The sequence below is a fragment of the Heterodontus francisci genome, chromosome 9 (assembly GCF_036365525.1).
Source record: "Heterodontus francisci isolate sHetFra1 chromosome 9, sHetFra1.hap1, whole genome shotgun sequence".
NCBI classification, from domain to species: domain Eukaryota; kingdom Metazoa; phylum Chordata; class Chondrichthyes; order Heterodontiformes; family Heterodontidae; genus Heterodontus; species Heterodontus francisci.
Window position 1 is genome coordinate 13,653,199 of NC_090379.1, and position 21,973 is coordinate 13,675,171.

General features: G+C 41.9%; 1 protein-coding gene across 5 annotated transcripts in view; it reads left to right on the plus strand.

Annotated features, from left to right (window-relative positions):
• The window catches only part of foxn3 (forkhead box N3), a 408,688-nt gene that overhangs the window by 129,941 nt on the left and 256,774 nt on the right, over positions 1 to 21,973 (plus strand). For all 5 annotated transcript variants that reach the window (XM_068038574.1, XM_068038575.1, XM_068038573.1 and 2 more), the window contains exon 2: positions 11,142 to 11,707. In XM_068038574.1, the coding sequence (XP_067894675.1) occupies positions 11,156 to 11,707 (552 nt within the window). In that variant the 5' untranslated portion in view covers positions 11,142 to 11,155. The remainder of the gene's footprint in view (positions 1 to 11,141; positions 11,708 to 21,973) is intronic.

Below are 21,973 nucleotides of genomic sequence, written 5' to 3' on the forward strand. Positions count from 1 at the left end.
CAGCAGCAGATGATCAGAGGTAGGTTTTAAGGAGTGTCTTAAAGGAGGAAAGCGAGTCAGAGGTTTGGGGGGGCTAATTCTAGGGCATAGGGCCTAGCAGCTGAAGGCATGGCCAGTGATGGTGGGACAGTGGAATTTGGGGATGCTCGAGAGGCCAGAATTGGGGAAACACAGAGAATCATAGAATTGTGGCAGCACAGAAGGAGGCCGTTTGGCCCATTGTATCCATGCCGGCTCTCTGCAAGAGCAACTTGCCTAGTCCCACGCCCCTGACTTTTCCCTGTAGCCCTGCAAATGTTTTCTCTTCAGATAATTAGCTAATTCCCTTTTGAAAGTCACAATTGAATCTGCCTCCACCAAACTCTTAGGCAGTGCATTCCAGATCCTAACCAGTTGCTGTGCAAATTTTTTTTCCCTCGTATCGCCTTTGCTTCTTTTGCCAATTGCTTTTAAATCTGTGTCCTCATGTCCTCAATCCTTCCACCAATGGGAAGTTTGTCTCTATCTAATCTGTGCAGATCCCTTATGATTTTGAACACCTCTATCAAATCTCCTCAACCTTTTCTTCTCCAAGGAGAACAGCTCCAGCTTCTCCAATCTGTTCACGTAACTGAAGTTCCTTGTCCTGGAACCATTCTCATGATTCTTTTCTGAACCCTCTAATGCCTTTCCATCACTCCTAAAGTGTGGTGTGCAGAACTGGACACAATACTCCAGTTGAAGCCAAACCAGTGTTTTATACCAGTTTATCATAACCTCTTCTATGCCCCTATTATTAAGCCCAGGATTCCATATGCTTTATTAAAGACTTTCTCAGCCTGCCCTGCAACCTTCAATGATTTGTGCACATACATCCCCATGTCCCTCTGCTCCTGCACCCCTTTAGAATTATACCCTTTAACTTTTCTTTGCTTCTCATTCTTCCTACCAAAATATACCATTTCACACTATTGCACTAAATTTCATCTGCCACTTGTCTGCCCATTTGACAGCCTGTCTGTGTCCTCTTGAAATTTTTCACTATCCTCCTCAGAATTCACAATACTTCCAAGTTCTGTGTCATCTGCAAATTTTGAAATTGTGCCCTGTGGACTAAAGTCTAGGTCATTCATACATATCAAGAAAAGCAGAAGTCCCAGCACTGACCCCTGGGGAGCCTAACTATATACCATCACCAGTTCAAAAAACAACAATTACTCTGCTGTCACTCAGCCAATTTCATATCATACTGCTACTGTCTCTTTTATTCCATGGCTCTAATTTTGCTGACAAGCCTGTTATGTGGCACTTTATCAAATTAAATGCCTTTTGGAAGTCAATGTACACCACATCAACAGCATTACCCTCATCAAACTTCTGTTACCTCATCAAAAAACTCAAGCAAGTTAGTTAGACAGAGATCTTTGAAGGTTGTAGGGCTGGAGGAGGTGAGAGAGATGGAATGGCACGAGGCCATGGAGAGATTATAACACATTTTAAATTTGAGCCAATGTAAGCCGGTGAGCAAAGAGGTAATAGGTAAATAGGACTTGGTGTGAATTAGGAGACAGGCAGCAGAGTTTTGGATGAGCTGAAGTTAATGGAGGGCAGGTGTAAATATTAGAATCACCACCTTGAAGACAATTGGGGATGGGTAACTCATGCTGGCCTTGCCAGCGATGCTCACGTCCCAAAAAGCAATTCTAAATAATACTTGGAATTGTAATCTCAGGACAAGGCATTGACCATTTAGGACCAAGATGAGCAATTTCTTCACTCAGGTGGTTATGAATCTTTGGAATTCTCTACCCGCGAAGGTTGTGGAAGTTCAGTTCATTTCTCTTTTCAGGATTGAGATTGATGGGTTATTGGTATTGAGGAATAAGGGTATAGGGAAAAGATGAGTGGAGTTAAGGTAGAAGTTCAGCCATGATCTTATTGAATGGCAGTGCAGTCTCGGAGCCATAAGGCCTTCTCCTCCTATTTCTTGTGTTCATGCGAGACTGGCCAAGCAAGGATTTGAAGTCCAGTTTGGAGGTAACAGAAGCATGGATGAAGGTTTCAGCAGTGGATGTGGTGAGACAAATGATATTACGGAAGTAGAAGTAGGCGGACTTGGTGACGGACAATATATGGGTTCGGATGCTCAAGTCAAGTTCAGATAGGACACACAGTTTGTGAATAGTCACAAGAGCAGGAGTAGGCCATTGAGCCCTTCAAGCCTGCTCTGTCATTCTAGATCCTCCTCAAACTCATGTTCCCACCAAGTTTTGTGTGATCCACAAACTTGGAAATATTACATTTGGTCCCCACATCCAAATCATTGATGTAGATTGTGAACAGCTGGGGCCCAAGCAGTGGTCACAGCCTGCCAACCTGAGAATGACCCATTTATTCCTACTCTGTTTTCTGCCTGTTACCCAATCGTCAATCCATGTTGGTATATTACCCCCAATCTCATGCGCTTTAATTTTGCTTAGCAACCTATGTGGGACTTTATCAAAAGCCTTCTGAAAGTCCAAATACACCACATCGACTGATTCCCCTTTATCCACTGCGCTAGTAACATCTTCAAAAAAACTCAAGATTTCCAAACATGATTTCCCCTTCATAAATCCATGTTGACTCTGCTCAATCAGACCATTAGTTTCGAAGCGTCCAATAATCGCATCCTTTATAGTATTGTCCCTACTTCCGACATCAGGCTAACCGATCTGTAGTTCCCTGTTTTCTCTCTCTTTCCTTTCTTAAACAATGGGGTTACATTTGCAGCCTTCCAATCTGCAGGCAGAATTGCAGAATTTATAGAATTTTGAAAGATGATTACCAGGTACATACAGTATCTCTGTAGCCATCTCTTTTAACACTGGGGTGCAGATCATCAGGTCCCGGGGATTTGTCAACTTTCAGTCCCATTAATTTCTCTAATACTACTTTTTTACTAATCCTAATTTCTTTCAGTTCCTCATTCTCACTAGATCCTTGGATCTCAAGTATTTCAGGGAGACTTCTTGTATCTTCCTTCGTGAAGTAATTATTTAGCTTCTCTGCCATTTCTCTATTTCCCATTATAAATTCTCCTGTCCCTGCCTATAATGGACCCACATTTGTCTTTGTCAATTATTTTTTCCTTTTTAACATACCTATAGAAGCGTTTACAATCCATATTTATATTTCTTGCTAGTTGACATTCATATTCTGTTCTCCTCCTGTATCAATTTCTTGGTCCTCCTTTGCCGGATTCTAAAATTCTCCCAATCCTTTGGTTTACGGCTTTTTTTGGCAACTTTGTAAGCCTCCCCCTTTGATTTAACTTCCTTTGTTAACCATGGCTGACTTGCTTTCCCTATTGAGTTCTTTTGCTTTAAAGGAATGTATGCTTTTTGAAAACCATGCATTAATTTTTTAAATACTAGCCATTGCCAATCTACTGTCAAACCTTTTATTGTGCTTTTCCAATCCACCATGGCCAACTTGCTCCTCATACCTTCATAATTTCTCTTGTTTAGATTTAAGACCCTAGTTTCGGATTGAACTACATCTTTTTTAAACTTAATGGAAAGTTCCATCATACTATGGTCACTTTTCCCCTCGAGGTTCTTTTACTGCCAGATTATTAATTAGCCCTTTCTCATTGTGTAATACTAGATCCAAAATAGCTTGTTCCCTAGTTGGTTCCTCAACAGATTTTTCCAGAAAACCATCTCTTCTTCCACAGCATTGGTGCTCATTAGGTTTACCCAGCCTATATGTAGATTGAACTCACCTATGATTACATGCACTTCTAATTTCCTGATTTATACCACGCCCTACATTGCTACTACTGTTCGGTTGCCTGTAAACCACTCCTACCAATAATTGTTGCTCCAGACTAGTTCAACCTCTCAGTGATCGTGGTGGGAGCAGAGTTTGTGGCAAGGACAGAAGATGATGGCTTTTGTCTCAATATTTAATTGGACCTCTCGGTATCCTGGCCAAGATTTATTTCTCAACCTATACTACCAGTTAATGAACTAGTGATCATCTTACTGTTAATGTGCGATCTTTGTGTACCTGACATAATAGTGACTACATTTCAAAAGAAATTGGCTGTGAAACATTTTTGGTAATCTGAAGGATATGAAAGGCAGTATATAAATGCAGGTTCATTCTTTTTCTTTATGGTGACAAGTGGAATATAAATTATGCTCATTCTTTTAACATTGCGAAGTGATCTCCCAGTACTGAAGGAGTTAAGTCAATGTCTAAATTGAGCCAGGAACTTGTGCCCTGTTTTAATGAAGTTTTATTTTCGCAACTGAAATATAGCATACCGACAGTAGCATATTCAGATTGTCTTTTGCACATTTTGTATATATAGTTATAGATATTCACGAAGTGGGGAAATTTAATTGATTTGTAATGACCACTTTATTGAGGTTTGTGTTGAAAGTTGATGGAATAATCAAATCATTTTTTGAACAGACTTCTCCGTTTACCTCTCTGCGAAGCTGTCATTCATTGCGACAGTTGTTCCCAGAGTTGTTTTGTTTATCCTAATTCCCTACTGTATAGTGGGCAGGGTTTGTTTGTGCTTTAATTGTGTTCTGAGCTGAGATTGACTGATATGCTGGGTGTTACTAAAATCAAGTTCTGAGAAAGAGATCGATGTTGCAGGAAGGGAAAGATTTTCACCAATCCCTGGTAGGATGAGCCTGCTCGTTAAACAGGTTACTGGGGAAAGACCTGCAATACTGTTGGGGCAGGTTTGTTGCCAACACCCTTGAGCAAAAAGGTGGTGGAATCCAGCTGGCTGAATATTTGGTAGCTAGTCTGAATTTGTTTTATATCTGTTTTCTATTTCTATGAATTTCCTTTGTCCTCAGCACTGCTGTATAAAGTTGAGAAAATGAGGGAACTCCGTTAGAAGGAACCTGAAATGAAAGGGTTAGTCCTTTTTTTTTTAAAAAAAGAGGTTAACCAGTTAGTTTCACGCTAGGTAGCAAAGTCCTCGAGTAAGTCACAGCTGAATGAAGTACGTAGCACAGTTTTTTTTCTCTCTCTCTCCTGAGTAAGGGCTTGGCGTCTCTTGTTTAAAGTTTACTTTTCTGATCCCGAGTGGGATCAGTGCTGGTAGTGAATAATTTATCACCACTATGAATGGGCTCATTAGTTGCCTTTTGAGAGTTTAAATGAGTTTTGTGGTTGTCATTACGTGAGCCTTCTGTTCAGTTGAACAGTAAAATGACAGTTTGGCAGTGTCCTTGCTTGTAACAGGGTCAGCCAGCCTCCTTTCATTCGCGGATTTGCTGCTGTGTTTTGCTCTGCAACCCTGTTTGCTGAACAGCTTCAAGACCACTGCCACGGTAAGTAGTGAAAACTTTGTAAGCTGCCTTCTAGAAGTGTATTCAGCCTATTTTGGATAGTTTAGTTTTCAGTATCAGGGCAGAATGGAGAAAGATTACTTCCTGACAAATTATGAATTGTGAACCAAGAAGCAGGATTAAATGTTTGTCAAATTTCACAAACAATTAATTTATTTGTCAAGGTAAGGGGCTGTTATTTTTAATTGATCTATTTCCTGAGCACTGGGGCTAGGAGGAGATACTGGGACAATAATTACTAATGTCCTTGTGTACATGTTAGATTATTCAAGGGTAGGAAATTATCGGATGTTATACAATACTGTTATTCAGATCTTCAAATTAAAAGATTCTGTCTGTAAATCAGCTGTTGAACTGCAGTATGGTTCTATAATGTGATTCTAGCCAGGTATATATAGAGAAGAAAACAACTTGCATTCATAGTGCCTATCTGACCTCAGGACGACCCAAAGCATTTTGCAGCCAATAAAGTACTTTTTGAAGTGTAGTCACTGTTGTAATGTAGGGAACACAAGAGTCAATTTTCACATAACAAGCTTCCATAAATAGCAAAATAAAAGCAAAATACTGCAGATACTGGAAATCTGAAATAAAAACAAAGTGCTGGAAATACTCTGCAGGTCAGGCAGCATCTGTGAAGAGAGAAGCAGAGTTAACGTTTCAGGTCGGTGATCTTTCATAAGACTATGTTTGAAGTGGCCATATATTCTGATTTTATTGGTATTAGTGCAGTAACTGGGACCAATATTACTTTCAGCTCCATTAGTCATTCTTTAGTAGTTGGGATCATAGCTGAGTAAACCAGTCTCTGGCAAAGTGACAATCTGGTACACTGTGTCAGTATTTCCTGATTTCCCCCAAGTGTCTGTATTTGGTGACCTAACTTTTAAAGTGCATCCTGAGTTGTGGCAAAATTTGGCTTGGTTTTGACCCCATTCCTCTGGCCTCCCTATCACAGTTGGTCTAGCACACTGATTACATGTGGAAAATGGGCACTTGGATGAGAGTACCAGAGAGAGCTGCTGGTCCTGTAGAGCTGTACAACAGCAAGAGTCCTGCACTACTTCTAGAGTTGATTACTATCCATTCCAGATTATCATCCTGCAAGTAGTGACTGTTCTGCTACATCTGTAAATCCAATTTGCAGCAAACGCCTGTGATGTATTGGCCACCTTTGCACACAATATGCAGGAATGAGTTAAAAGACATGCAGTGCTATACTTGGTGACCTGTTTTTTGTGTTTCCAGTTTTGGTGCCTAAGCTGTATATGTACCATATAGTGTCCTGCAACTCCTAGTAGGATGTCAGTGTCTGCACATGTGCTCTCTTATTTTTCCATATAGATTCAGCTTTTATTCCCCCATCCACTCCTTCAACTCCAGTGGAGCTCCTTTTGGTGTGACATGACGGTGGTAGTCAGGCTTCTCCATGGATTAGTCCACATTACTTGATGGATGATAGGAGAACTGATTAAACGAAGTTAATCGTAAGTGGAGTTCCCTGCTAGCATTTTCCATCCAGCACCTAGGCTGGAAATAAGACATTTGCCAGCAGAAGTGAGAGAGGCTGGAGCGACCTGTATCCTTGTGATCCAAATTGGAAACTTGTGGTTGGTAGTGTGGCCTTAGTTCCTTCAGTGTCTGCCAGTTCCATATTTTAATCAGCTTTTCAGACAGTGCAATAATGCAGATAATAAAAACCGCGTGATGGGGAATGAAGTGTGTTGAGTCTCTTGCTGGTTAAGTTTATTAGACTGTCTGCCATTTATTAGCATAGATGGTGCTTCATGTAAATATCAATTATGTATGTTTCTGAATGCACTTCCCCTCCCTCCCTCCTTGGCTTTTTAAGACTTTGTTATCCTACGAATTGTAGCCTGGGCTCTCTGATTCTCCTCTCAATTTTTTCCTCTTCCACTCCTCTTCTGAATTTGTAGACTCAAACTAGGTGTAGCTTGATTGGCATGTGTGCCAGCTCTCCTTTTAACTTTTCTAAAAAGGGTTGGCAATTATATAGTACCTTTCATGTTCCAAAATACATAACATTTTGACTGGCACTGTTGCAATGTAGGAAACGCGGTAACCAATTTGCACACTGCGAGATCCCACAAATAGCAATGAGATATTGACCAGATAATGGCCTGGCATTTGGGGATTGCAGCAAAGCAAGAGCATTCGCCACTGACCTCTCAAAGTAAGTCAGAGCTAGCGATCTCTCTCTGGTGAGAATGTCACCTTTTATCGCGTTGTGGTGGCATTGCAACTGATCTTTACTGGGCATTTCCAGCGTGGAGTTGGAGTGATGTCTTCAGGCTGTCCTGAACATATACACAAAGGGAACAAAAAAAGTGAAATAAAATCACTTAGTTATTTTGTAAATAGAACAAGGATTAGGGCATGCACGTGGGGTGAAGGTGGAAGCTAAAACATTTTGAAAAATAAATTAGCTTAAAAATCTAATCCGTTAACAGCACTCCACGAATATCAAATTATTTTTATATTCCAGTTCTGTTGTGCATCAAATTTTATTAATCAGGTTATACCTGATTGAACAGGAGTAACTTTCTATGGGATTTCAAATCGAGATGTGGGAGTTGGAGAGTTGAAATTCTCACTGATTTCAGTGATTGCCAGCTCGGGGGGTGGAAGGGGGATCCACAGCATAGCATGTGTCAGAGCCCTGAGTGATGCATCACAACTTCAGGATTTCTATGCTAATCTGTGAATGCGCTACTTCCTGAAGTTGTGGCCAGTTTCAGAGGAGTAACAACAGCAAACACTGGCAGTTCACTGTCAACGTCCCCTGCAAAGTCCAGCCCATTTAGTGATGGTTGAGGGATAAATATTGACTAGGACTGGTAAGAACTCCCCTGCTCTTCAAATAGTGCCATGGGATCTTTAACACCCAGCTGAGAAGACAGATGGGACCACTATTTCATGTCTCATTCAGAAGTCTGCACTACCAACACTACTGCACTCGACTGTCTAGGTTATGTGCTCAGGTTTCTGGAATGGGATTTGAACTGACAACCTTCTGACTAAGAGATGAGAATGCTACCACTGAGCCAAAGCTGACACTCGAGTAGTCATTGTTCATGTATGAGTTCTAGGTAAAGGGATGCAGCAACTGATTCTGATCTTGTCCTTTCCTGACACTCCCACATGCTCTTATAAGCAGGAGCTACAAGATAATCAGTAGTGGTACCTGAGCTGACTTATTCAGTGTGAAATTGTCAATGTCACTTGCATGGGAACGGGTGATGAAGAAACTGTGATTCTCATACCGCGCCTGATTTTCCTTACTATTGAAGCCGAGGGAAAAGAAAAGTGAAACTGATGTAAATTGGGCTGCCCATTGCCCGTGCTACTGACACAGACCAACTTCACCTCCATTATTGCTTACTCGTTTTTTTGTGCAGAAATGTGGAAACTAATTGTAGCATCCCAACCACTACTTGTAGGTAATGGACATCTCAGTAGCCTTTGCAAGTGCCACTCTGAGGCCAAGTAATGAAGAATGTTGAAGTGTGTACAGAGTTGGAACATGTAGTACTTACTCATGGTGGAATCTGTTTCCATGGCCCCGCGGCTCAATACCCAGCTGGTGTCTTTGAAAAGAGTAAGTGCAGTCATGAGCAAAGGCTGGGATTTGAGCCCACGTGCTGCCACACAAAACATTGTTGACTTTCTGGAGAAATGGTGGGTTTTGAGACAAATTCACACGTGGCTCAGTTCATGGACAGCAATTGAAACATTCGAGCACTTTGTAAACTTTCTAATAAGGTCATAAGAACTAGGAGCAGAAATTGGCAATTCAGCCCCTTGAGCCTGCTCCACCATTCAATACGATCATGGCTGATCTCCTCTCTGCCTCAACTCCACTTTACTGCCCGTTCTCCATAACCCTTCAACCCTTTACTAATTAAAAATCTGTCTATCTCCTCAAATTTACTCAATGTCCCGGCATCCACCGCACTCAGGTAGTGAATTCCACAGACTCACGACCCTTTTGAGAGAAGTAATTTCTCCTCATCTCTTATTTAAATCTGCTACTCCTTATCCTAAAACTATGACCTCTCATTCTAGATTGCCCCACAAGAGGAAACATCCTGTCTACGTCTACTTTGTCAATCCCCTTAATCATCATGTATACCTCAATTAGATCTCCTCTCATTCTTCTAACCTCTAGAGAGTAAAGGCCTAATTCTGAATCTCTCTTCATAAGACAAACCCCTCATCCCTGGAATCAATCTAGTGAACCTCCTCTGAACTGCCTCCAAGGCAACTACATCCCTCCTCAAGTAAGGGGACCAAAACTCTACGCATTACTCCAGGTGCGGTCTCACTAATGCCTTGTACAGTTGCAGCAACACTTCCCTACTTTTATATTCTATTCCTTTAGCAATAAATGCCAAAATTCCATTTGCCTTCCTTATTGCCTGCTGTACCTGCATACTAACGTTCTGCGATTCATGCATGAGGACACCCAGATCCCTCTGCACCGAAGCATTCTTTTTCAGTTTCCTCCTCAGCATGCTACCTACCCCAGCAAATGTGCTTGAACGCGTCCTTCACAACAAAAACACTAAGGTTTTTAAAAAATTAATACTTTTCGGTACAAATCATCTCCCAATATTAACTTAAACACGATGAAAGATTACGCAGGAGTATTGGAACATGGCCTGTAATGGGAAGAGTTTGCTTTGTCCAGGACCCTTTATGCACTGCTGCTGTTCAGTGCTAATAATTGTGTAGAATAGGCACAAAAGTTGGCTTGTTGCGAGCTGGGAACATTATCAAAGATTAGGGGCCAGTTTTTTTTCCTTTTGTACTATGAGCAGGATGTCCAGAGAGATGAATGTAATATATCTTCAGTTTTCTTTCCCAATTTTCTGCTCCCCCCCACCCCCAAATAAATTTCCACGTAGGTACCTTATCCAAGTAGACATGATTTATGTACAAACTATGTGTGTTGTCAGGCTATTTGGTTTCAGAAGTATTAACAGCCGACCAGCACACATGCACAATCCAGAGTTACTTAAAGCTGGGGCACTGAGACCGTGCTGGATGCAGTGAGTTAACTCTGCATGGGCAAAACATCAAATCTAGGACCTTGTATTAGCTACTCACTGACCAGAGGAGCTAGAATTGTAGAATTTGTAAAATTGAAAAGTATTACTGAAGGAATTTGAATGTTCTGTTTTCATCAAATATTTGACCAAGTCAGTGAAATTCATTGCAGTATCATCTTAGAACATCATCTTTGAACACAAACATGTGTTTTCTCTCCTCCAACTGAATTATGCCTTGTAAGTAAAGTTTAGCTGTGTAAAATTGCTTAAAGCAATGCTTTTTTTTTCTTCAGCTGTTGCTGTTTCATGATTTGTTTTTTCTTTCCTATCACTGCCTCAGATTACAATGTTTTGAATACTAAGTTAAGGTTCCAGGAAATGTCCTACAAGTTGGTTGCAAAGTACAAAAAAATATTGAGGTACAGTGCTAGTCAAATCCCTGCAGACTAGACTAGCAATAAGCAAATTAAGCACAAACAGAGCAGCAAGTTGCTATAGCAACAGTGCAACTAAATTACTTTACTGTCAACCATGATATAATTTTCCTGCTTAGAAGCTCAAGGGACTTGAAGTTCCATTTGTAGTCAGTTATTTTGGTTCATTGGCATAGGAGGTTGGTTGGGGGGGGCGGGGGGGGGGGGTGGCGGCGGTGGCTTCGGGGGTGAAATTAGTTTACTGATGTACGCATCTGGCCTAACTTTTTTGTTTTTGTTTTGCCTCTCATCAGGAGCCTCTGTCTAAATGGGTCCAGTCATGCCTCCCAGTAAGAAGCCAGAAGGCTCGGGAATTAGTGTTTCGAGTGGACTGAGCCAGTGTTACCCAGGGAGCTCACTAACCAAGGCACTCCAGGAAGTTGAAGAGCTGGACATAACGAGCAGTTACTTGCCTGCCATCCGTTTGGAAAAAGTAGCCATGGAGGATGAAGAATTAACGAACCTGAACTGGTTGCATGAGAGCAAGAACTTGCTCAAAAGTTTTGGGGACACGGTGCTGCGTAGTGTCAGTCCAGTTCAGGATATTGACGAGGATACCCCTCCTTCCCCTGCTCATTCTGACCAGCCCTATGATGCCAAGCAGAACCCTAACTGCAAACCTCCATATTCTTTCAGCTGCCTCATATTTATGGCTATTGAGGACTCACCCAGCAAACGCCTGCCTGTTAAGGATATATACAACTGGATCCTAGAACATTTTCCTTACTTTGCAAATGCTCCAACTGGGTGGAAAAACTCTGTTAGACACAATCTGTCGTTGAATAAATGTTTCAAGAAAGTAGACAAGGACAGGAGTCAGGTGAGCTATATTTAATAAAAGCAAAATACTGCAGATGCTGGAAATCTGAAATAAAAACAAGAAATGCTGGAAATACTCAGCAGGTCTGGCAGCAACTGTGGAGAGAGAAGCAGAGTTAACATTTCAGGTCAGTGACCCTTCTTCAGAACTGACAAACATTAGAAATGTAAAAGATTTTAAGCAAGTAAAGTGGGGGGGGGGGGGGGGTAGGGCAAGAGGTAACAAGAGAAGGTGTTGATAGGACAAGGTCACAGAGAATAACTGACCAGAATGTCATGGAACAAAGGCAAACGGTATGTTAATGATGTGCTGAAAGACAAAGCGTTAGTACAGAGAGGGTGTGAATTGACTGAAAAGCACAAAGCACTCCAAGCACAAACATTAAATTTTAAAAAAACACAAACAGTGGGTAGGCACAGTAGGAACAAACTAACCAAACTGAAAAAACTACCTTGCAGAGGCTCAGCGCCAACTCTCAGACACTTCCTACTTCCCCCTGGACCATGACCCAACCACCGAACATCAACATACTGTCCACAGAACTGTCACTGATCTCGTCTCCTCTGAAGATCTTCTCTCCACAGCTTCCAATCTCATAGTCCCACAACCCCGGACAGCCCGCTTCTACCTCGTTCCCAAAATTCACAAACAGGACTGTCCTGGTAGACCCATTGTTTCAGCCTGTTCCTACCCCAATGAACTTATTTCTTCCTATCTTGACTCTTATCTTTTCTCTCCTGGTCCTCCCACCTACATCCGTAACTCTTCTGGCACCCAACTTCATTTTGGCAATTTCCAGTTTCCTGGCCTTAACCATCTCCTCTTCACTATGGACGTCCAATCTCTCTACACCTCCATCCACCACCAGGGTGGTTTGAGGGCTCTCCGCTTCTTCCTTGGACAGAGGCCCAACCAGTCCCCATCCACCATCACCCTTCTCTGTCTGGCTCAACTTGTTCTCACATTGAACAACCTCTCCTTCAACTCCATTCACTTCCTTCAAGTAAAAGGTATTGCTATGGATACCCGCATGGGTCCTAGTTATGCCTGTCTTTTTGTGGGATATGTCGAGCATTCTTTGTTCTAGTCCTTCTCAGGCCCCCTCCCCCAACTTTTTTTCCAGTACATTGATGACTGTATCAGTGCCGTTTCCTGCTCCCGCCCCAAAGTAGAAAACTTTATCAATTTAGCTTCTAATTTCTACCCTTCTCTCACCTTCACATGGTCCATCTCCGACACTCCCTTCCCTTCCTCGACTTCTCTGTCTCCATCTCTGGGGACAGGCTGTCTACCCATATTCATTATAAGCCCACTGACTCCCACAGCTACCTTGGCTACACTTCTTCACACCCTGCCTCCTGTAAGGATTCCATTCTATTTTCCCAGTTTCTCCGTCTCCGACGCATCTGCTCTGATGCAGCCTTCCATGACAGTGTTTCTGATATGTCTTCCTTTTTCCTCAACCGAGCATTCCCCCCCCCCCCCCACCACCGTGGTTGACAGGGCCCTCAACTGTGTCCTGCCCATCTCCCACACCTCTACCCTCACCCCTTCCCCTCCCTCTCAGAACCGCAACAGGGTTCCCCTTGTCCTCACTTTCCACCCCACCAGCCTCCACATCCAAAGGATCATCCTCAGCCACATCCAGTGTGATGCCACTACTAAACTCATCTTCCCCTGTCAGCATTCTGAAGGGATCTTTCCCTCCGCGACATCCTGGTCCACTCCTCCATCACCCCACCACCTCATCCCCTTTCCAAGGCACCTTCCCTTACAATTGCCCATTTACCTTCTCTCTCCTCACTATCCAAGGCCCCAAACACTCCGTTCAGGTGAAGCAGCAATTTACTTGTACTTCTTTCAATTTAGCATACTGTATTTGCTGCTCACATTGTGGTCTCCTCTACATTGGGGAGACCCAACGCAGATTGGATGACTGCTTTGCGGCATACCTCCGCTCAGTCCGTAGGCATGACCCCGAGCTTCCAGTTGCTGGCCATTTCAACCCCCCCACCTGGTTCTCATGCTCACATCTCTGTGCTGGGATTGCTGCAGTGTTCCAGCGAATATCAACACAAGTTCGAGGAACAGCATCTTATTTACCGATTAGGCACACTACAGCCTGCTGGACTGAACATGGAATTCAATAATTTCGGAGCATGACTGGCCCCCCCCCTTTTTATGTTCAGTTATTTTTTTTTTTATTTGGTTATTTTATTTTAATTTGTTCCTACTGTGCCTACCCACTGTTCCTGTTTTCAAATTTTTTTTTGTACTTTACAGTCAATTCACATTCTCTCTACTAATGCTTTGTCTTTCAGCACACCACTAACATACAGTTTGCCTTTGTTCCATGACATTCTGGTCAGTTATTCTGTGACCTTGTCCTATCAACACCACCTCGTTTGTTATCTCTTGCCCCAGCCCCCACTTTACTTGCTTAAAATCTTTTACATTTCTAATATTTGTCAGTTCTGAAGAAGGGCCACTGACCTGAAACGTTAACGCTGCTTCTCTCTCCACAGATGCTGCCAGACCTGCTGAGCTATTTTTAATGTTTATTTCCTTTAATTCTTTGCAACCACCTCAAATCATTTATGATAACTTTTCTCACAATAAAGAATAAACACGCATATGTTCTGATTTTATGTGTGCGATTTTTAGAAACCATTTCAGCCACAAAATGTTGAAAGTGCCTTTTCTGAAGTGGTTCTGCCTGAAAAAAATGCATAAAGCTGCCACATATCTGCAAATGAAAATTGTTTAATCTTCATAGTTAAAAGCCTTAGGATTGGGGTAAATCAAGCTAGTTATACTGGTTTCTGTTTCTTTGCAAGGTGATGCACAATAGGATATTCCCTAGACACCTGCTGTGATTTGGCATTTAATTTTTAAGTTAGGAATACCATAGTACTGTGACTGTATTTAACTTTTTCTCTTGCATTCTCTCATTCTCTCTTTCTTGCATTCCCTCTTCCCTCTTCCCTGTGCACTGTCCCCTTGTGCTCGCATGCATTCTTTCCCATTCCTTCTCAGGTTTTTCCTTGCATCTTCTTTCTCACTCTCATTTGTTTTTCTCCCTCTTTCTCATTCTTTCTGTCTTGCATTTTATCTCTTGCTCTCTTGAAATTTTTTTCACGTGTGTCTTTCCCTTTAGCATGGCTGCTCTAGTCTTTGGGTTTTGTGTCTCACTCTCTGAGATTGCCTGTAGAGTAATGTACCTTTAAGATCTCAGTATGCTAATGAGCTAAGTGCCAGGATGTAGTCATGTGACTACATGCCAGTCTCACTCTGCTATTGTAACACCAAAAGGCAAGTCCTGTAATACTTAGTTCTACTATATATAGTTGTTAGCTGTTGAATAAACTTCTTCGAGATCTTCAAACAACCTGAACTTTAGGCATCTCATATGTTGCATCAGACATTTTATAAAAAAAAAAGCTTCTCATTGCACACTCTTCCCTTTTGCTTTATCTCACCCATAAAAACCAGCAATTTTGTGTGCTGTCGGACTGGTCAAGGGCCAAATCCTACTGCAGCAAGAGCTAAAATAGTGGACAATGCAGAACTACCACATGGCAGCCAATGTTTATATTTTGTTGCTGACTGCAATTTGGGTTGGATCAAAGGAAGTTTGTGCCTTTGCTGTTGCGTCATTCCTTTTTCAGGATTTCTGAGATAATGCTGCAGTCATAAGAGGGCATCTTCTAAAGGGAATGGAATGTTAATACTTCATTTTATGTTATCATACTACCTCTCCAGGACGCACTGGAATATAAATGAGGGAGCATTCAAACCTCCAGAGGCAGGAAACACCATTGCAGGAGAAAATGGTTTTGAATTTTTTTTGTTGTCTGATCACGCTCCTGTGAAGCACCTTGGGATGTTTTGCTACATTAAAGGCGCTGTATAAAGATCCAGCAGTGGCAAAGGTAAATGGTTACCATCAGGTTTGCTGAAGTTTTTTTTTCTGGCTGCAGGCAGTCTTGACTGACTACCATGCAATTTTTTCTGCACTGTACAGGTCATCTGCCAAAAGAACAGTCAAGCTGCAGGTGTGACTGCATTAACTGCACATGTGTAGTTCCACTGTTGTCAAAGCCAACTTACTGTGTAAGGTGGACAAATCAAGGAGGCACACAGCTTCGTTGGTTCTGCATTACAAATAGGGTTTCATTTAAACAAACGTATTTGTATGTAAAGCTCAAGTTGTGTATTTCAGCTTCAGATGGCTATTTTGCATCATGTATGAACCTTTAAACACTACGTGTGAGCAAATCAACTGCCCGTTTTAAATTTCATTCATTGAAGTCAATAGCACTAAGAATCGGGAGAGACGTAAAACGGGTTGCTGACTCACCTGTCACCCATTTTGCACCATCGTATAAAGCCCAAATCTTCCCCCTTTGGAAACTAAATTTTTATGAAAACTATACTTTTTCCCTTAAAGATTAAATTGAAACAATTCAGTGAGCACAGGCCACGTTTACGTTTTATAAAATAACAAAATTTATAAATAAAATAAACTGCAACATCTCATTACTATAGGCCAAAATGCTGCAGCAGTTATTAACAAAATATTTATGACCTGTAAAAATAATTGCACCAGCCAATTATTGTTTCAGCTGATATTTTACTTAGGTGTAACTTTTCCTCTTTTTGGTGTAATGTTGTTGCATAATTGTATTAATGAATAAAAAGGTGTTTAGAGATAGAAGGGAAAGTCTTTGTTTGTAAATTTGTTTACCTTGAATTTGTGTGGATTAATCACACGTCGGCGATGAACTATTTCAGGATACGTATTCATTTTTGACCCAAGTTCCAACTGCAATCCATATGTCATATTAAAAACGAACATACGAATTTAGGAGCAGGAGTAGGCCACTTGGCCCCTCGAACCTGCTCCGCCATTCAACAAGATCATGGCTGATCTGATTGTAACCTGGACTCCACATTCCCGCCTACCCCTGATAACCTTTCACCCCCTTGCTTATTAAGAATCTATCTGCCTCTGCCTTAAAAATATTAATGGACTCTGCTTCCACCGCTTTTTGAGGAAGCGATTTCCAAAGACTAATGACCATCGGAGAAAAACTTTCTCCTCATCTCTATCTTAAAGATGCGACCCCTTATTTTTAAACAGTGACCCCCTAGTTCTAGATTCTCCCACAAGGGGGAACATCCTTTTCACATCCACCCTGTCAAGATCCTTCAGGATCTCATATGTGTCTATCAAGTCGCCTCCTACTCTTCTAAACTCTATTGGATACAAGCCTACCCTGTCCAACCTTTCCTTATAAGACAACTCGCCCATTCCAGGTATTAGTCCAGTAAACCACCTCTGAACTGCTTCCAACCAATTTACATCCTTCCTTAAATAAGGACCAATACTGTACACAGTACCCCAGATGTGGTCTCACCAATGCCCTGTATAACTGAAACATAACCCCTCTATTTTAAGTATACAATTCCCCTAACAAACTATAACATTCTATTAGCTTTCCTAATTACATGCTGTACCTGCATACTAACCTTTTGCGATTCATGCACTAGGATACCCAGATCCTTCTGCATCTCAGAGCTCTGCAATCTCTCACCATTTAGATAATATACTTTTTTATTCTTCCTGCCAAAGTGGACAATTTCACACTTTCCCACATTATACTCCATTTGCTAGGTCTTTGCCCACTCACTTAACCTATGTATATCCCTTTGTAGCCTCCTTATGTCCTCTTCACAAGTTACTTTCCCACCTATCTTTGTGTCCCTTCATCTAAGTCATTTATATAAATTGTAAAAGGTTGAGGCCCCAGCACTGATCCCTGTGGCACACCACTCATTGCATCTTGCCAACCAGAAAATGACCCATTTATGCCTACTCTCTGTTTCCTGTTAGCTAGCCAATCTTCTATCCATGCCAATATGTTAACCCTGACACCAGAGCTTTTATTTTCTGCAATAACCTTTGATGTGGTACCTTATCAAATGCCTTCTGAAAATCTAAGTACAGTATATCACCAGTTCCCCTTTATTCACAGCACACGTTACTTCAAAGAACTTCAATAATTTGGTTAAACATGATTTCCCTTTCACAAAACTATGTTGACTCTGCCTGATATTGAATCTTTCTTTCTAAGTGCCCTGCTCTAATGTCTTTAATAGCTTCTAACATTTTCCCTAAGACAGATGTTAATCTAACTGATCTGTAGTTTCCTGCTTTGTCTGTCTCCCTTTTTGAATATATATTTTTTATTCTTTCATGGGATGTGGGCATTGCTGGCTAGTCCAGAATTTATTGCCCATCCTTAATTACACTTGAACTGAACGGCTTGCTCGGCCATTTCAGAGGGCATTTTAAGAGTCATCCACATTGCTGTGTATCTGGAGTCGCACGTAGGCCAGACCAGGTAAGGACAGCAGATTTTCTTCCCGAAAATGATTTGAATTTTACCTTCAGTATGAGGGAGAGAAGAATGGGTCCAAGAGTTACATTTGCTATTTTCCAATCGAATGGAACCATCCCCAAATCCAGGGAATTTTGGAAAATTAAAACCAATGCATCAACTGTCTCACTCGCTGCTTTTAAGAACCCGAGGATAAAGTCCATCAGGACCCAGGGTCTTGTCAGCCCGCAGCTTCAACAATTTGCTCAGTACCACTTCCCTGGTGATTGTAATTTTTTTCAGTTCCTCCCTCCCTTCCATTTCCTGATTTTACAGCTATATCTGGGATGTTACTTGTATCCCCTGTGGTGAAGACCGATGCAAAATACCTGTTTAATTCATCAGCCATCTCCTTATTATCCATTATTAATTCCCCAGACTCACATTTTGTAGGACCAACATTCACTTTGTTTACTTTTCTTTTTTAAATATCTATAGAAACTGTTATTTTTCTAGCCAGCTTTCTCTTGTACTTAAGTTTTTCCCTCCTTATCAATCTTTGTCATTCGTTGCTGTTTTTTATATTCTGTCCAATCGTCTGACCTGCCACCCATCTTTGTGCAATTATATGTTCTTTAAGTTTGATACTATCTTTAACTTTTTGAATTAATCACAGATAGTGCTTCCTCACCTTGGAATTTTTCTGTCTCGTTGGAATGTATCTATTCTGTGTATTCTGAAATATCCCCTTAAATGTCTGCGCTGCATCTCCAATGACCTATCCCTTAACCTAATTTTCCAGTTCACTTTAGCTAGCTCTGCTTTCATGTCCTCATAATTGCCCTTAGTTAAGTTTAAAATACTTGGACTTGGTCTTGGACCCATTCTTTTCTCCCTCAATCTGAATGTAAAATTCAATCATATTATGATCACTGCTACCTAGGGGCACCTTCACTGAGGTCATCAATTTAACCCTATTTCGTTGCACAATACCTGCTCTCATATAGCCTGCTCTCTAGTTGGCTCCAGAATGTGGCTGTTCTAACAAACTATCCTGAAAACATTCAATGAACTCCTCATCTAGGCTACCTTTGCCCTCCAGTCTATATGTCGGTTAAAATCCTTTATGATTATCGCCATACCTTTCTGACGCGCTCCCATTATTTCTCACTTTTTATACCGTGTGGTTACTGTTAAGGGGCCTGTATACCTCTTCCACTTCTTACCGTCATCATTTTTCATCTCTACCCAAACCGTTTCTACATCTAGGTCATCGCGCTCTAATGTGCTTATATAATTAATTAACAGAGTCACCCTTCCACTTTTTCCTAGCTTCCTGACCTTCCCAAATGCCATGTACCTTCAATATTCAGGTCTCAATCTGTCATCCTGCAGCTATGTCTCTGTAATGGCTATAAGATCGTAGTTATTTATTTCTATTTGCGCTATCAGTTCATCTGTTTTGTTTCGAATGCTACGTGCATTCAGAGCCTTTAGTTTTATCCTTTTTAACGTCTAGCCTTGACTGCTGATTTATTCTTCGATTTGTACTCTCTATCCCTTCCTGTCATGATCTGTTTATCATTTCCCCTATTAATACCTTTTCTCTCTTGCCTTGTCGCTCCTCTTTGATTTGCCACATCTTCCCAATTCTGATCCCTTGCCCCCACTTATTTATTTTATTTATTTATTGATACAGCACTGAAACAGGCCATTCGGCCCACCGAGTCTGTGCCGACCATCAACCACCCATTTATACTAATACTACACTAATCCCATATTCCTACCACATCCCCACCTGTCCCCATATTCCTACCACCTACCTATACTAGGGGCAATTTATAATGGCCAGTTTACCTATCAACCTGCAAGTCTTTGGTGGCGGGAGGAACCCGGAGTACCCGGCGAAAACCCACGCAGACACAGGGAGAACTTGCAAACTCCACACAGGCAGTACCCAGAATTGAACCCGGGTCGCTGGAGCTGTGAGGCTGCGGTGCTAACCACTGCGCCACTGTGCCGCCCCACATCCCTTGTGCTCTCTACATCCATTGTTATGTGGCTCTCTAGAACACCAGCTCCAGCCCTGTTCAGGTGTAGACTGTCCCAACAGTACAGCCCCCACTTTCCTCATTACTGGTGCCAGTGCCCCGTGAACTGGAACCCATTTCTACCACACCAGTCTTTGAGCCATGCATTCATTTCTCTAATCTTATTTGTCCTATGCCAATTTGCACGTGGCTTGGGTAATAATCCAGAGAATATAACTTTTTTGAGGTTCTGATTCTTAATTTGGTGTCTAGATCCTTATACTCACTTTGTAGAACCTCCTTCCTTCCTTTTTCCTATGTCATTGGTACCTCCATGGACCACACTGCCTGGATCCTCCCCCTCCCACTAAATTCCTTTCCAACTCTGACCATTTGTCCCAAATCCTGGCACCGTGCAGGCAACACAGCCTTCTGGACTCACTCTTTGCTGCAGAGAACAGTGTCAATCCCCCTCATTATACTGTTTCTTGCTATCACGTGGAGTGAGTCAAATTGGCTGAAGACTGGCATTTATGATGGTGGGGACCTCAGGACGAGGCCGAGATGGATCATCCACTCAGCACTTCTGGTTGAAGATGGTTACAAATACTTCAGCCTTGTCTTTTGCACTGATGTGCTGGTCTCCCCCGTCTTTCAGGATGGGGATATTTCTGGAGCTGTTGTCAGTTGTTTGTGTCCATTGCCATTCAGGACTAATATGGAAGGACTGCAGAACTTTGATCTGATCTGTTGGTTGTGGGATCTCTTAACTCTGGATATTGCAAGGGTCGCCACCTTTTCTTTAGTGAGAGCTGTTTCTGATGAAGGAAATATATGTCATGAGCTGTTCCGTCCCCGCTCACCCCTTGCCTGCTTCCTGCTCATTCCACTCTGCCCACCCCCAGCTTTCTCCGTCCCCTCGCCCGCTCTCCCCTTCCTTGCCTCTTGCTTGACCCGTTGTGACAGCAGTGCGTGGTGACATCAGGATGACGTGGGCAAGCGGACTGCGTTGTCAGGAGTTTTAAGCGAGCTACTCAAACATCAGTGGGTTGGCAACCCTTGTCTATTGCATGCTGCTTCCACTGTTTAGTATGCATGCTAGTCCTGTGTTGTAGCTTCACCAGGTTGGCACCTATATCCCATTTAACTGGGTGATTGTGCCATACAACGCAGTTTAACTGTTCCCTCCTTATTCGCTAAATTGTGAAGGCATCTCCCATACTGCTCTGGTGTAGCCATTTGGAGTACGAAATAGACAAGTTAAATGAAGCTTAGGGTGTTGGAATTGCACCCCTAAACTCCGTTTATGGTCTGTTAATGATCAGAGAACTATTTCTTGAAGTTCCCCTGTGCTGGCTCTCAGCCCAGCTGCTGTAAAAAGCTGCCCCACTGATATTGAAACAACCTTGTGATAACAGTCCAAAAAACGTTAAAACAACCGTGCATGCGTCAGTGTATGTTTTAATGTTGATGTTTGCAATTGCATTGGAACTCCTTAAGCAAATACCTGATGAGTAAACGGCTCATTTAAATGATCAAAATATCATACCTCCCAATGAGTTCCAGGTCACTGAAACAAATTGAATAGTCTAGACCAGTGGTTTTCAAACTTTGTGCTTAGTACCCCCCACCCCTTAAATATTGACATACCCTTAAGAGTGCTCAGTACTAATGTGTATATTTTTATATTTGAAATAATAACAAAAATATGCTAGATAAAATTCTCTGAGCATTTTGCTTGTGCTCATTCCCAGATGTGCAGAAAAACCATGACCTTTCAGACCCTAGTTTGAAACCTGTGGTATAGAAACGGAATATTCTGGGATCCCAACTTTCTGAACTCTCCAGTTTTC